Source organism: Acomys russatus, chromosome 22 (assembly GCF_903995435.1).
Source record: "Acomys russatus chromosome 22, mAcoRus1.1, whole genome shotgun sequence".
Lineage (NCBI taxonomy): Eukaryota > Metazoa > Chordata > Mammalia > Rodentia > Muridae > Acomys > Acomys russatus.
In genome coordinates, this window is record NC_067158.1 from 6,909,348 (window position 1) to 6,924,705 (window position 15,358).

The 15,358-nt window shown below is 38.3% G+C and overlaps 1 protein-coding gene across 1 annotated transcript in view; it reads right to left on the reverse strand.

The window, feature by feature from the left end:
* The window catches only part of Usp34 (ubiquitin specific peptidase 34), a 172,477-nt gene that overhangs the window by 22,990 nt on the left and 134,129 nt on the right, over positions 1–15,358 (reverse strand). Inside the window, exons 58-67 of the mRNA XM_051164973.1 lie at positions 13,834–13,914; positions 11,481–11,566; positions 10,615–10,783; positions 10,445–10,519; positions 9,078–9,229; positions 5,956–6,004; positions 5,766–5,870; positions 5,644–5,688; positions 4,244–4,348; positions 2,140–2,287 (exon numbers count right to left, since the gene is read on the reverse strand). Of these exons, the coding sequence (XP_051020930.1) occupies positions 2,140–2,287; positions 4,244–4,348; positions 5,644–5,688; positions 5,766–5,870; positions 5,956–6,004; positions 9,078–9,229; positions 10,445–10,519; positions 10,615–10,783; positions 11,481–11,566; positions 13,834–13,914 (1,015 nt within the window). The remainder of the gene's footprint in view (positions 1–2,139; positions 2,288–4,243; positions 4,349–5,643; positions 5,689–5,765; positions 5,871–5,955; positions 6,005–9,077; positions 9,230–10,444; positions 10,520–10,614; positions 10,784–11,480; positions 11,567–13,833; positions 13,915–15,358) is intronic.

Below are 15,358 nucleotides of genomic sequence, written 5' to 3' on the forward strand. Positions count from 1 at the left end.
TCCTACTCCAGTCATTGAGACTACAGGACTATAGGTGCATGCACCGTGTCAGAATCCTTACTGAGCAGGTTTAAAAGTACTGTCACTGGACATGCATATTGTGGATAAATGAGTTATATACAAGCCCTGAAATGGCATTACAAAAATTTGAGAGAGGGAACACTTTTTTTTTTAAGAAGAAGCTCGGCACAAACTGCTTTGGCCTTTTGTGAGAATGATATTGCAACATCACTACTGTGTAAAGGAACTGATTTCCACAGTGCTGTCATGAACATGAGTGCTAACAAACTTAAACGGGATTGTGGTTTAAATAAAGCATGTACAGGGAAGCAACACTCTGGGCTGAGTCCTCATGTCAGTCCACAGGTACCCGCCACGAAAAGGTCTTCCTCTCCAGGACACCTGATTTCAGACAGAACACACAGTCCCATATAACACTCACCAGGCTTCTACCACCATTAATGCCTGCTATTGTTATGCTAAATTGTTGTGACTAAGGAACTAACAAATTAACATTACTTAAATTAATATTCATTTCATATTTTAGATTTCACTAGCTTTGCCTCATGGTGCTTTTGTTTGTTTCCAGGATCCTGCACTTTAACCGTGGCATTTTCTTAAGCTCACCTTGGGTCGGACAGTTTCTCAGACTCCTTGTGTGAGAACTTTGATAGCTCTGAGGAGTGCTGGTTGGGTAGTTCACAGAATGTCTCAAACAGAGTTTTTCTAATGTTTTTGATGATTTGGCTTAGAATTAGGAGTTTGGGAAGAAGATTATAGAGACTGTAACATGTCTGGAGTACATTTTTCAAGTGGACTTTTGATATTAACCTTGCCCCGTTGCCTGGCAGACACGTTTCCGCATTCTCATGCTGCTTCTGCCTTCCCACACTTCTCTACCACTCCGTCATTAAGCTCCTACCAAGGAGGGAGAGTACAGGCCCACCTCCTGGGAGCACACACAAACCACTCAGTAGTCTCCTTTGTGGATTTGTATCTTCACTTGTTGGGCTGGGTGTTGCTTGTGTTTATGTCTATGCAGCAGTTGGTGCCTAGTGCCGGCGGGGGCCACACAAGGGCCTAGGACCTCCCAGAGCTGGAGTCACAGGGGTTGATCACCGTAAGAGTACTGGCAGTCAGTATAAACTTGTAAGTCTATTTCATACTTTGGACTAGAACACAGAGCGTCATATTTTTCTTACTGAAATGGTTGTGGCTTTAGCAACTGGACGCTCTCTGAGGTGCTCTGTGTGCCTGTGGCACAGCAACATCATTCAGCAGGGCTTCTTCACTTCAAGCACCAGCCCATTCTGATCACTGCCTGTCCTAAAATCTTATCTTATTGGGGACAGTCTTAGAAAACAGCATCTGGACACTGGATACGCTAGTCACCAACTTAAGGCCCTCCGAGCTGGGAAACAGCATTTCAATGACTAAAGAAATTCCAAAATAAATTTTGATTTTTCATTTCTTTGGACTATAAAAAAAAGTAAATGCATTGTGTTTAACAAACACTTTTCTGTCTTGTGAAATGTCTCTTTTTGCTACATGTCCATATGTCTAAGAAATTTTTTGTTGTTTATTTGTTTTTGTTTTTTGAGACAGGGTTTCTCTGTGTAGCCTTGGCTGTCCTAGACTCCCTTTGTAGACCAGGCTGACCTGGAACTCAGGTCAATCTGCCTGCCTCTGCCCCCAAGTGCTGGGATTAAAGGTGTGCGCCACCCCAATGGCTTGTACACAAAAAAATATATATAACTTCACTGTTATAATTACATCAATGATTTGTCTTAATTAGCATTTTAATCTTAGCCTTCTCAAGATTTACTTTGTTTTTCCAAGACAAGGTCGCATTATGCAGCTCTGCCTGTCCTGGAGTCAAGAGTTACTTTAAAAAACCGTTTCCTCATCTTTTACTTTCTTCGGTAACATTTAAAAATACTCATAGTGTCACAATTTTCAAACAGTAAACAAACAAAACCCTGGCCTTTTATGACACATCTCAGAGATTTACATTATATAAGGCATTATAATTAGGTTAGCCCCACCACCCAAAACCCTAAAAATTGAACCAACAACCAATAACACCAACCTAAAATTAGAACAATTAATAATTGGCTGAATTTTAAACATTTGACTTACAAGTCCTGACTCTAGGGTAATTATGAGCCAAAAGAAATCGCTCGACCCAATTTTCCATATTCTGGAGGACCCAGCTGTGTGCCAGCTTATTTCGGGGTGTCTGCACTGCCAACCAGTCCAAACACTGAGAAGGATTGTATTCAATAACCTATAAATGAAATAACAAAAAGAGGACATAAGGTAAACTGAAGAAACAAATGATTTTTACTTCCTTTTGATATATGCTATTAAGTATTTAGTTAACTTTTTCTTTTTAGATTGTATTTGTGTAGCAGTGTTTTGCCTACATGTAAAGCGTGCACCACAATACATGCCTGTTCATGAACAAGTGAGGAGAGGGTATTAGCTCCTCTGAGACTAGAGTTACACGAGTGGCTGGAGGCCACCATGTGGTATGTGGATGCTGCGAACTGATGCTTGGTCCTCTGTAAGAGCAACAAGGGCTCTTAACTCTTGGGCCATTTCTCTGGTCCTTTTTCTTTTCCTTTACTCTGGAATCTTTTTTTTTTTTTTTTTTGAGACAGGGTTTCTCTCTGTAGCCTTGACTACCCTGAACTCGCTTTTGTAGACCAGGCTGGCTTCGAACTCACAACGATCGCCTGCCTCTGCCTCCCAAGTGCTGAGATTAAAGATGTGCGCCACCACGCCTGGCTAAACTAGAGTCTTTACAGATGTTTTACCCATGCTTGAAGGTATTTACTCGTAAGTAGTAGGAAAAGCTCAGGAACGTTATTACTAGTTTACAAAAGTTAAAGTAACCTAGGACAAACATGAGAATCCAATGAACTTGCTAACTTTATTAATTTATTAAATCTTGGTTGTTTATTTGGCTCAGTGATACACTTGCATAGCATAAACTATATCCTGAATTCTACACCCAGCATTGACAGGGAGAAGACCCTTTTAATTTTCTAGAGCTTCTCACCTGTCTCTTCCCTACTCCATGGCCACGTTATTACTATCACATATGAATGTTCTTGAATTGCTGTGAAGATTCTGTCCATGGGAATGGGAATTTTAGCAATTTAGGGCAGTGGTTGGCAACCTGTGTACTGTAAGCAAAATTCTGTGGCTGTTTATTGTTATTTTATTTGGACACTGCCAAGTTACTACTTATTACGAATGGCTTTTAGGTTACAACAGCACAGTTGAATAGTTTCAACAGAAATGGATACATGCATTTGGTATTTGGGCCTTTAGAAAAAAGGTTTCTGGCTTAGAGCTTTTCCAATCATCACCAAGAAATCTATTCCCACAGCAAGGACTCTCTAAAAAGTGGTTTGAATGCTTCTTCTATCTTTGTCAACTGCTAAACCAGGGCTTCTAGTTGCTTTATGAAATTTTTCTTGAGGATAATTATTCTTAGTGACTTCATACTGTCTGATGCCACTTGGTCCAAGTAAGAAGAGAAATGCAAAATCCAAGACTTCGTGGGTTCCTCCCTCTTTCAACAGCTGCCATGCCATCTAGACTGAGCAAGACCCGGAAAGTCCGGAGCCACATAAGCCTCAGTCACAGGGCTGCATCAGTAAGTGCCCCAAGCACGCTGGGGGATATGGGAATGCTGGAGGCATTTGTCAGTTCAACTTCGACAACTATCATCCAGTTTACTATTGGAAAGTTGGTATGAGGCATTATTATCACTTAAAGGAACAAAAGCTTCTGCGCAACTGTCAACCTAGATAAGCTGTGCGTACTGGGCAGTGAGCAGACACTGGAGTTGCTCTCATTGGGTTACTACAGAGTTCCGGGGAAGGGCCACTCCCTAAGCAGCCAGTCATCATGAAGGACAAATTCTTTAGCAGAAGAGCCTAAGAGAAGATTAAGGGTGTTGGAGGTGCCTGTGTCCTGGGGGCTTAATGCCGCATGGGGAAGCTTAATGAAATGATAACATTAAAAAACAAACAAACAAAAACAAAACAAAACCCCAAAAAAAACCCAACTCCACGAAGGTAGGGCTGGATGGAAAATATAGGTGCCTTCGAATACTCAATATTGCTAAATTTTGTTTTACTGTAAGTAAAATTACTCTGAAAAAAAAATTAAACAAAGGAAAATAAATCTCTTGGAAGATAAGATCACAGATATGTACTTCAAGACTTACCTCCCATATCCTCTGCAGAATGTAAGATGCAAAGGGAGGCATTCCTGGAGGCCCACCGGCAAACTCCATTAACATGGTCAACAGTTTAAAGAAGGGATTGGCCGCCTGTGAGATACACACATCTTTATTGAGATACACACTCCTTTCACCTCAATTAAATCTGTTGAGCTGGCAGAACTCAGACAGCACTTCTGCATACGAACTACCACAGAATGTCAGATCAGTTAGAAAGTATGTCCAATTACATAGCAGCAACATTGAATAGATTTTTCTAGATGTCAAATGTACTTAGTAAAAAAGAAACTCAAGATTTCTGTTTATATTAACTACTAAATGTAACTATTTATGGTAAAGGTGATATTTTGATACACACAGTTAATTAAGGTATGTGCTATCTCACATGTTTATCTTGTTTTGTAGTAAAAATGCTTAAATCTACTCACATTATACATTACAGCTCAGTGCTGTAAAAGCAATTACTAGAGTTTCTCCTGTCTAGTAGACACAAATTTGGCAATGAAACAAGCATGTTTTTTGTTTTTCCGGTTTTCAAGATAAGGTTTCTATGTGTGTAGACTTGGCTGTCCTGGACTCATTGTGTAGACCAGGCTGGCCTTGAACTCACAGTGATCAGCCTGCCTCTGCCTCCAGAGTGCTGGGATTAAAGGTGTGTGCCACCATGCCTGGCTGAAAGGAACATTAAGTTATTGAAAACTTTTTGTTTCCTGTATCAATTTCTGATACCTATGAAATTGATTACATTGATTTTTAACATGCACTAAAAAGTAGTTAAATGCTTCTTTTAAAAAATGATTTTTCTTCCCACATGGGCATGGTAGCACATGCCTTAATCCCAGCACTCAGGAGGCAGACGCAGGCAATCTCTCTGAGTTAAAGACCAGCTTGGTCTACAAAGAGAGTTTCAGACTAGCCAAGGCTACACAGAGAAACCTTGTCTTGAAAAACCAAAGACCTTTTTCCTTCCTTCCTTCCTTTTTTTCATTTGGTGGGAGAGGTGGTGAGTGGTGGGAGGAGAGGTTGAGATATGGTCTCTCTATATAGCCCTGGTTGTCCTGAAACTCAACTACAAAGACCAGACTGGCCTTGCCCTCATGGAGCTCTGCCTTCTTCTGCCTCCTGAGTACGAGGATTGCTAAATGCTTCTATTTAATGCAAACATTTGTGACACTGTACTCCATATAGTCCTCCATACACACCGAGTTCTGGATAGCTTATGATATATGCTTTAAGCCATACAATTTTGAAGCTTGACACATAATTAGCACTCTGATATACAGGATTTATATGTATATATCCATATTTAGTTGGAAAACAATTATTTGCAATAAAAAATTAAGTATTATTTCAAACTATATAGTTATTAGCAAACCCTTACATACCTCAGGGGTTAACTTTGCTATTGAAGTAAACAGCATAGATACAATCTGAAATATAAAAAGTAGGATTTCAGAATATTATTTTTACAATTATCAAAAAGTTGAAGACTGTTTTCAGTACTTACATGTTCTGCAAGTCGATTATTGTACCGACACAGGCTAAAAATTAGATTACACGTTTGTCTTATATTGATGCCATCACGAATATGTTGAAATAAGAAGGGAAATCCCTGTCAAAAACAAAAGTTGTTCATTTAACAACTACCACATTATTTTTATAATGAATAAATTGCTTAATATTAGTCAAGGTATTACCTTTCCTCCTGTTAATGCAGCCATGTCAGTCTGTGACAATGTCAAATGCCTAAAAGAAAATATTAGTGGAAATAAATCTTTTCCATGTGTACTACTTTGTAGCTATTAACAGCATGACATGCATGAACCCTGTCAATTCTATTAGCATATTAACCTGCCATCATACAATTTGGGGAAGTGTTTGATGGCTAGACTTGCTGGCTAAGCAGCTCAGGCAATTTTCCAAGATTAGAATATGAATACCACATCTACTTTATTTCCATTTCATTAACTCAATAAATATATTAAATTGCTAGGATGGGTCTAGTTTTACTTTGGCAGCTATTTTTTTGACATGAGTCTTTAAATGAAATTTTAAGAAGTATTAGTATTACCATATAATTTAAAGTTAATACATTGAACTTACACAAAAAATTCAGATATATATATATATTTTTAAAGTAGGATAGTGTCAAGTAACTTATCACTCAGATTCAAATTTACCCAAATCATAGCCAATCCTGTTTCACTTTTACCACCAGTCATTCAATATGCATTATTCTGAAGTGAATTCCAGGTATTTTTTTTTTATCATTTAATCCATAAATCTCAATACATAACTCAGGTAAATTTCAAAAAAAAAAAAAAAAAAAAACCCAAACATAATCACAGTACCATTATTCATGCCTATGGTAAGGCAACAAGTCTTTACTATCTTACATTATCAATGTACAAATTTCCTAAAGTGTCTAAAATATATTTTATAGTTAATTTGTCTCAATCTGGATCTGAATGAAAGTCTTTTGTTGCAAATAGTTTTAATGTCTTTAAAATTTTTAATCTATTGGTTTCCCTTCAGACTTTACTGCAATTTATCCACTGAAGAAAGCAGCTTGTTTGTCCTGTAGCGATTCCAATATTTATGTTTTGCTAATTGACTCCTGACGGTGTTGTGTTAGCACATCCTCTGCTCCTGTGAAATGGTAGGCAAATCTAAGACTTGATCACCTCTAGGCTCCACTTTTTAATCAAGAGTGTTTGCAGGTGGTGATGTGGACTGCCCTCGGGGAGACACATAAAGAAGGGGTTAGTCTTTATGACATTTTCCACCAGAGATGACCGTGGCAGCATTATTTCACTTGGGGACAGAAAGTGATTTCTAATTCCAACACACCTTGCTCATTTATTAGTTGAAACATCTGTATTGATGAACTTTCCCTCATTCATGAACATGGTTGACATACTTTTATTTCTTGCAGATAAGATAAACATATTCTTTACACCATTTCCTTTTATCAGTTTTCAAAATAAAGATTTGATTTCTTAGTATATTTCAAAAGTTGCCAACAAGTATTTCAAATGTTCTATTATGGTATCATTCTGAGATTATCAATGTAAACATCTTGATTCCATCACAGTTAGTCTTACTTTTGATGTGTACCTTGTCCAACATAAAAGCAACAGAAACCCCTAAAGTACACTGTTGAGTCCTTTAAGCATGAACCCAGAATAGTCTACTTGGTCTCTGTGCTTCTCAAGTAAAAAAGCATTCCAAGATTCTCACTCATTTCTTGCCCAGTACCTGGGCACATTATACTTCCAGAATAATTCTTATTATATTAGAAACAACATGATTATTAAGAAAGCTTAAGATAATTTTGCAATTACTTCTTGTCCTTCATGAACGTCCTGTTAGAAACTGATAGTTAACATGTTCTTTAGGTCCTATGTATGCAGTGGCTATATCACCTCCACTTTTGATTTTAAAATACTGCTTTTTATATACTTACTTATAATTGTACAAAGCATTTACAGGATTCGAAAGCTAAAGCTTGGTTTTGTCAAGCTTCCATTTCTGCACCCTCCACCTTGTTTTCTCTCAAAATCATGTTATTAATTGATGATTTGATTTCTCGCTAATTCTTGATATTTGCGTAGTCACATCCAACGAAATGGTACAATGAATTACCAAAAACCAAATCATCGTTGCTATGGAAAGAACACACAGAACTAGGTCCCTGTGAACATGTTGTCACATATTTATCAAGTGAGCAATACATTGCCATATTTCACAGGTGTTTCTGTTTAATGACACCTTACTTGGTATGTAGGATTACTTCACAGTGAACTTAAAACCAAACAGCATTGGAACTCATGGCTGAATGAAACTTATGTTCTGTATTCATTTCCCACTGAGGGACATCACAGCCTTCCTTAAGCTCAGGAGCACTAAACAGCACTTCAGTATTATTCTTGGGAACCATTTAAACAGTGACATAACCAAAGGAAAAGCACAAATATTTTTAAAATGTGGCATACATCATAAAAAGTACATTTGTTTACAACATGGAAAGCAAAACAAGACAGGCCACTGCCTTGTTTGACGTTAGCTGGGAAAGCATGTGCCAGGACACTCCCATTTTTCACCACTCTGAACACACAGGTGTCTGTGGATAACTGTGAACGTTCCTCAAGTAACGACTTTTTGGCATTACAGACAAATTTATCAAGGATGTGACTTTGTAATTGGAAATGCACGACTAAGGACTGGCCATACACACACATTCTCTTAGCTCCCCTTTTCCTAAAGGTAGTAGAACACATACACAACCTCCCCTACTTTGAGGGAAAGGAAGGCCGTGTGTGCACAATGATGATTACTACACGGTACCACAGATGGATTCCACATTCCATAAAAGACAAAACAAAACAAAACAAAAAAACCAACCAAACAAAAAACTATGAAGGACTTGAATGGATCCCTTGATTTTTCCATGGCTAGTCCCCTTCTGATGAACAGTTGGCTGTCTCCAAGTTTTTGAAACTAGAAATGGTATTTTAATAAATACTTCTCCATAAATATGTTTCTGTGTTGGGGCAGATCCCTGGAAGTATAGTTGCTGAGATAATGAATGAAAATCCATTTAATTTTGCCAGATATTTTACTTAGGTTTCTTCAATAACTTTTTCTAGCACGACTCAGACGAGTTAGATAGAAAGGACTGAAATTCGTGAGCCACAAGAGTTGAAGTGATATTATTATTTTAAAAGATTTATGTAATAAAAATCAAATAGATAGAACAATTATGTATAAAGAATAAACCAAACACGCTGTAAGCATTTTGAATGTTGAAACATTTCACCTTTCTGAGCGAGACTGTTCAACCAAAAGAGCAACTAAAGCTATCATCTTTTCAAGGGCAGCAGGCCTGTATTTTTCTTCTGCCAGAGAGAGGATATCTTCTTCTTCCTCCTCTTCTTCTCCTTCTTCCTCTGACAATACTTCAACTTGAGGCTAATCAGAACAAAATTCAATGTTAATGTGTGATTAATTTTAATATCATATTTGAAACCGCTGACGTGTTTTAATTTAAGTATGAGGAAGATATGGCAGGACCATGTAAAATCATTACATACAAATCATTAGATAAAATCACTCAAAGGTCAGACCTTAACCTAACACAGCCTTAACGACACTCAGTGTAATAAAACAGTAGTTCCTATTAATAAAATCCAGCCACACATACAAAAGACATCTTAACATGTAGTTTCTAGATAATCTAAGTAGTAGATTTTTCCAGAGATACTCATATGGGCTCTGAAACTCAAGACCCTGTTAGGAATGGTGGCACTCAGTTGGCTAAGGCAGGAGATAATTAAGTCTAAGGTACATAACAAGAGCCAGTCTCAGTAAGAAAGAAAAGAAAGAATAAGGAGGAAGAAGAAGAGGAAGAGGAACAGGAGGATGAGGAAGAGGAGGAAGAGAGGGGTAAGGAAGGGGAAGAGGAAGAGTAGGAGGGCAGGAGGAGGAGGAGTAGGGGAGGAAGAGTAGGACGGGAGGAGGAGGGAAGCAGTAGCTGCTGCCACCGCCTCCAACAAAACAGGTAGCCATATAGGTTAATTAGCTGGAATTAGATTAAAACCAACTCATATACTTTAGTACACAGCATAATGTTTTTAAAGAGACACTTCACTCAGCAGTCTGACCATGGATCTAAAACAAGTGAAATTCTATAAGCTTCAACTGCCTCATCTGTACTATGGACATAAAAATTATACTTCTCTCATTAGGATATGAGAAGTTACACACAGGCCATGAAATCCAATGTCATCCGTACGCCAATATTAATAAATTGACGAGCTACTGAAGCTTTCAGAAGACTCGGGAAACTCAATAGTGAAGAGCTTAAAAACACCACCACCAGCACCACAGATATAAACAAGGTAAGACTTAGTAGACTCTATAGTTAAACTGTAGCTAGGAGGAGGAAAATAAAATCAGCTTTGTTCTAGACTTACAAAAGAAAGACTTAACACTCAGTTTCTTTTCCTGCTTGGAATATACACTGAAATAACAGTAGCAAGACCAATAAATCTAGGACTTATAATACTAAGAAAGACAAAGAGACAAAGGAACTTTACAGGTCTCTAGAGTCTTAATGATGCTGCCTGATGTCTACTGCTAGGAGCATGGCCCTGTGGCACTGATACATAACAGAGCTGCACTTACATTTTCAGGTCCTTTGGTTCCCATGTAGAAATGTACCATTGTAGATATGGCTTGCAATGAAAGTAGAAACTGACTCTAAAAGTAAGCAATTTAAAATGTTAAATAAAAAACAAACTGGAAATGCTAAATGGACACATAATTCAAAACAAAGAAACAAGAATTACCCTTACCTCTTCTTCACCCATTTTGGCAAATTCATAAAGGAAAGCAAAATACTCCGTAAGGTGTTTGCTGTGAGGTTTCACACCGTGCTCCATAATTAACAACAGAGTTCTAACGAACCGAGTGACACACGAACGACCACCAATATCTTCCACTGAGGCATCCATATCATCTGACCTGAAAAGGCAAATGTACCTCAGAGAACACGATAAAGCTGCAGACAGACATTGCCTTAGATGAAAACTACTTTTTTGTTTTGTTTTCTGAGACAGAGTCTGGCTGTGTGGCCCTGGCTGGCCTGGACCCTGCTTTATAGACGAGGCTAGCCTGGAACTCATGAGGATTACCCTGCTTCTGCCTCCTAAATGCTGAGATTAAAGGCATGTGCCACCAAGCTAGGAGAACAATTTTCAAAACTCCAATCTTTGATCTTCTAATTTTGTCAAGCAAATACCAACTTCAATAATGTAAGTAGTTATACTACCGCTGGAACTAAATCTATCCAAACAAAAAGTTACATCTTAAGATGTACTTAATTAGCCGGGCGTGGTGGCGCACGCCTTTAATTCCAGCACTCGGGAAGCAAAGGCAGGCGATCGCTGTGAGTTCGAGGCCAGCCTGGTCTACAAAGTGAGTCCAGGATGGCCAAGGCTACACAGAGAAACCCTGTCTCAAAAAACCAAAAAAAAACCCCTGTCTCGAAAAACCAAAAAAAAAAAAAAAAAAAAAAAAAAAAAAAAGAGATGTACTTAATTAAAACATTCAAAAAGTCTTCCTTTCTTGAAATGTATTATTAGAGACAAATTCTTACAGCACAGCCCAAGTATCCTTAAAGATACTTTAAAAAAATCTTGGTTTTAAAAGGACTTCTTACCCGTCTTCCATGCCTGGCTGTAGATAGAGATGAGCGTGCACAGGTCTGAGTCTCTGAATCACATGGATACATAAGCGCTGAAACATCTTTAAAGAGAAATTCACATCAGGTAACAGACACTACAGACTTGGCATGTCTAAGAGGGCTTAGCAGGCCGTTGTACTATCAGTACACAGGAGGTACAAGCACGAGGGCCACATATTTGACGGCATTCTGGACAGCGTCACACAGAGTTAAGACCAGATTTGAAAAGCAACAGTCAGGGATGGCAGGTGCAGCTAAACAGTGGGGTCAATCTCAGTATGCACCAAGGTGTGAGTCTAATCTCCCAGAAACAGAAATTTTTTGTTTGTTTGTTTGTTTGTTTTTCGAGACAGGGTTTCTCTGTGTAGCCTTGGCCATCCTGGACTCACTTTGTAGATCAGGCTGACCTCGAACTCACACCGATCCGCCTGCCTCTGCCTCCCGAGTGCTGGCAGAAAATTATTTTTAAAAATTCAGCTTTATAGGAAAAAAACCTCAAGCTACTGGTTTCAGTAAAATAGATATCAAACTCAAAAGCTGGTGCGTATGTGTTGGAGAAGGTACAATGAAACTGAAACGCATATTTATTCATTTAGAGAAATGTAGTGGTGCGGACTCTGTTGTAAAAGGGAAAGCAAACATGACTATGTAAGCAGGAATTCTACTTTTAAGTACATACCAAAATTAAAATATGATCAAAATAAAATATTTTCATGAATGGCCACATCTGCACCGAAAATAGTCAGGAAGTAGCAATAACGGTGAATGTGGTGCCACACCCTAGAACACTGGCATTCTGTAGGCTGAGGCAGGAGGACTGTGGCAAGTTCCAAGCCAGCCTGGTCTACCTAAGTGAGTTCCAGGCCAGGAAGCAATACAGACTACATCATAAAACAAAAAGTAGAAACCTCAAATGTTCAACTAATGAAAAGATAAACAAAATATGTTAATATAGTCACTGGAATATTAGCTGGTAGAGAAAAAAGGAGATGAAGTTTGGACAGGATATATTTTTTTCTGTTTGTTAAGAACACTTATCAGCCAGGTGGCGGTGGTGCATGTCTTTAATCCCAGCATTCAGGAGGCAGAGGCAGGCACTCTCTAAGTTTGAGGGCAGCATGACCTACAGTGTGAGTTTCAGGACAGCCCAGGTTACAAAGAGAAACCCTGTCACAAAAACAAACAAACAAACAAACAAACAAACAGGACTCACTGTTGTAGCCCACGCTGCTCTCAAACTCACGGTAATCCTCCTAACTAAGCCTCCGGAATGCTCAGATTACATAACTCAACGCACTCATCTCCAGACACACATTTTAACACGGACAAATCTTAAAATAAGAAGTCATTCACAAAAGACATCTCCATGACTGTGTAAAATGTTGACAACAACCCATAGAGATACAGAGCAGCTAAGAGGGGCTAAAATAAAAGTAAGAGGATAAAAAGGAAAACCACTAGATATTCTTTAGGAGGTATTGGATGTTTTAAGGTTATACATTTACTGTTAATTTCATGAAAATACTACAAAAAAATTAAAGTTTATACTCAGAAAGTTATGGGTGAATTTACAGTGTAAGGCCCTACTCTTCCTTTGGTTTTTTTTTTTTCTAGACAAGGTTTCTCGGTGGTCTTGACTGTTCTAGGCTTGCTTTGTAGACCAGGCTGGCCTTGAGCTCAGAGCCATCCACCTGCCTCTACCTAAGTGCTGATAAGACTTCTCTTAAGACTATACTTTCTATACCTCATTACTAGAAAAGTCTTTTGCTATGTAAAATAATGCTAGTACCTCAACAAAACAACTGTCCTTCAATGACAACTGGCAAATGGCATAATACAGATAAAGTTTTTGATACAAGAAAAACGACTATAAAACAATGTTTTTAAGGGGCCGGGCATGGTAGTGCATGTATTTAATCTTAACACTTGGGAGACCAGCCTGGTTCCGGCCAGCCAGGATTGTAAGAGAAACCCTGTCAGGAAGAACAATGTTTAAGTACTCATTGGATAAATTTCCTAACGATTTAAGGAAAACAAATGATCCATTTGGCAATTTAGACATTTGGCACAAGAATGAATTTACCGTATCCTCATAATGCAGGACTGCAGTACTCTAGGTACACTCTGTTAAGAATGGGAAACAAGCAAGCAGTAACAGCTGCTCTCACTATTTAAAGAAAGAGGCGGTGCTAAAAGAGCTGATAAAACACAAAAGCAACTGACTTTTATGAATCAAGACAGAAGTGTGCAAATTACTTTGAATGCTATTTATAGGCCAATTTAGAATAAGCTGAAAACCATTTCTCTTGTTAAAGATATCTTTCCTTACCTGTCTCACAATTTGATTAGGACACTTAATTAGTATCTGCATTGGCCACCAGTCATCATCAGCCATGCGGTCTAAAAACCACTGTAAAGAAAAATAGAACATGATTTAATACTCAACTAATACTTAAGTTAAATGAGATAACACGCTACACAGGGATATGTGAATGTCACGAACTATTCAATACTGAGGATCACTTCATTATAGGACTCCACAGATGTCATTTCTGTGCCGTAAAAAAGGCAATCTGACATACTTAAAGAAAAGGAATAGGCAGTGGCATGGAGGGAAAAAAAACGCAAGTGATAGATAAAAAGAAATTTAAGAGAAATGTGATATGTAGACCTCATCTGAACATTAATTCAAACCAACTGAAAACAGCTTACTAGCATCAGAGAAAACTAGACACAGTGTAAGTATTTGCTGAAAGTAAACAAAATGTTTAATGTTATTTATAGAAATTAAATTGTGGTTATATACTTTTCAAGTTCTCATCTGTTAGATATTTATATACTGAATAGTTATTATTAAATATATGAAGTGCATGCCTGTAATCCTCGAACTTGGGAAACAGAGGCAGGAGGATCAAGGACAGCCAAGGCTACCCAGAGAAACTCTGTCTTGAAAAACCAAAACACATCAAAAGAGATGACTCCTGAGTTTGCAATGTAAGCATATCTACTGAAAGAAAGTGGCAGAGAAGAACATGGGAATGAAAAATTACTCTTTCAGATATATGTATGTCCCATGTTTAAAAATTTTATGCAACTTCTGTTGATCAGATTTTCTTTTTACAACATTTCAAGGTAAAGTAACAGTATAATATAAGAAAGCAAAGCCTTCAACTAATTTTATCTTTTATGTACTATACCACTATCTCCCCTGTCTGAAAAAAAATCTAGAACTTGCATTACTAGGTTTATACTTCCTTGGTTGTTAACCAATGACTGCGTTAAAACAGTACTTCAGTTATTAGTTATTTACCTATTAGTAATTATCTATAGAGACACAGGGTTTCTTTGTGTAGCCTTGGCTGCCTTGGTCTAAACCAGGCTGGCCTAGAACTCAGAGAACCACCTCCCAAGTGCTAGGATTAAGGACATGAGCCACCATGCCCAGCAAATGTGCACACTTTTTATTCATTAAATTATACCTCCAAGCTGGAGGGCAAATATTGATCTAATACAAAAAAGGGTAAAGGAACATCCGCAGATGGGAGTTTATCTCAGAGGTGTAACATTTGTAAAACACGTAAGGCCCTGGATTCAAAACACAAGGCATAGCGCGCACCTGTAATCCCAGTACTGCAGGGGCAGAGAAAGGCATCTCTCTGTAAGAGAGGCAGGGGGCAGGGAGCAGGGGATGGGATCTCTAAAGGTATGTGAAATATCACCAGCCTTTTTGTTTGTGCATTTTGGGGTTTTGTTTGTTTGTTTTTTTGAGACAGGCTTTCTCTGTGGAGACCTGGCTGTCCTGGACTCACTTGGTAGACCAGGCTGGCCTCGAACTCACAAAGGTCCGCCTACCT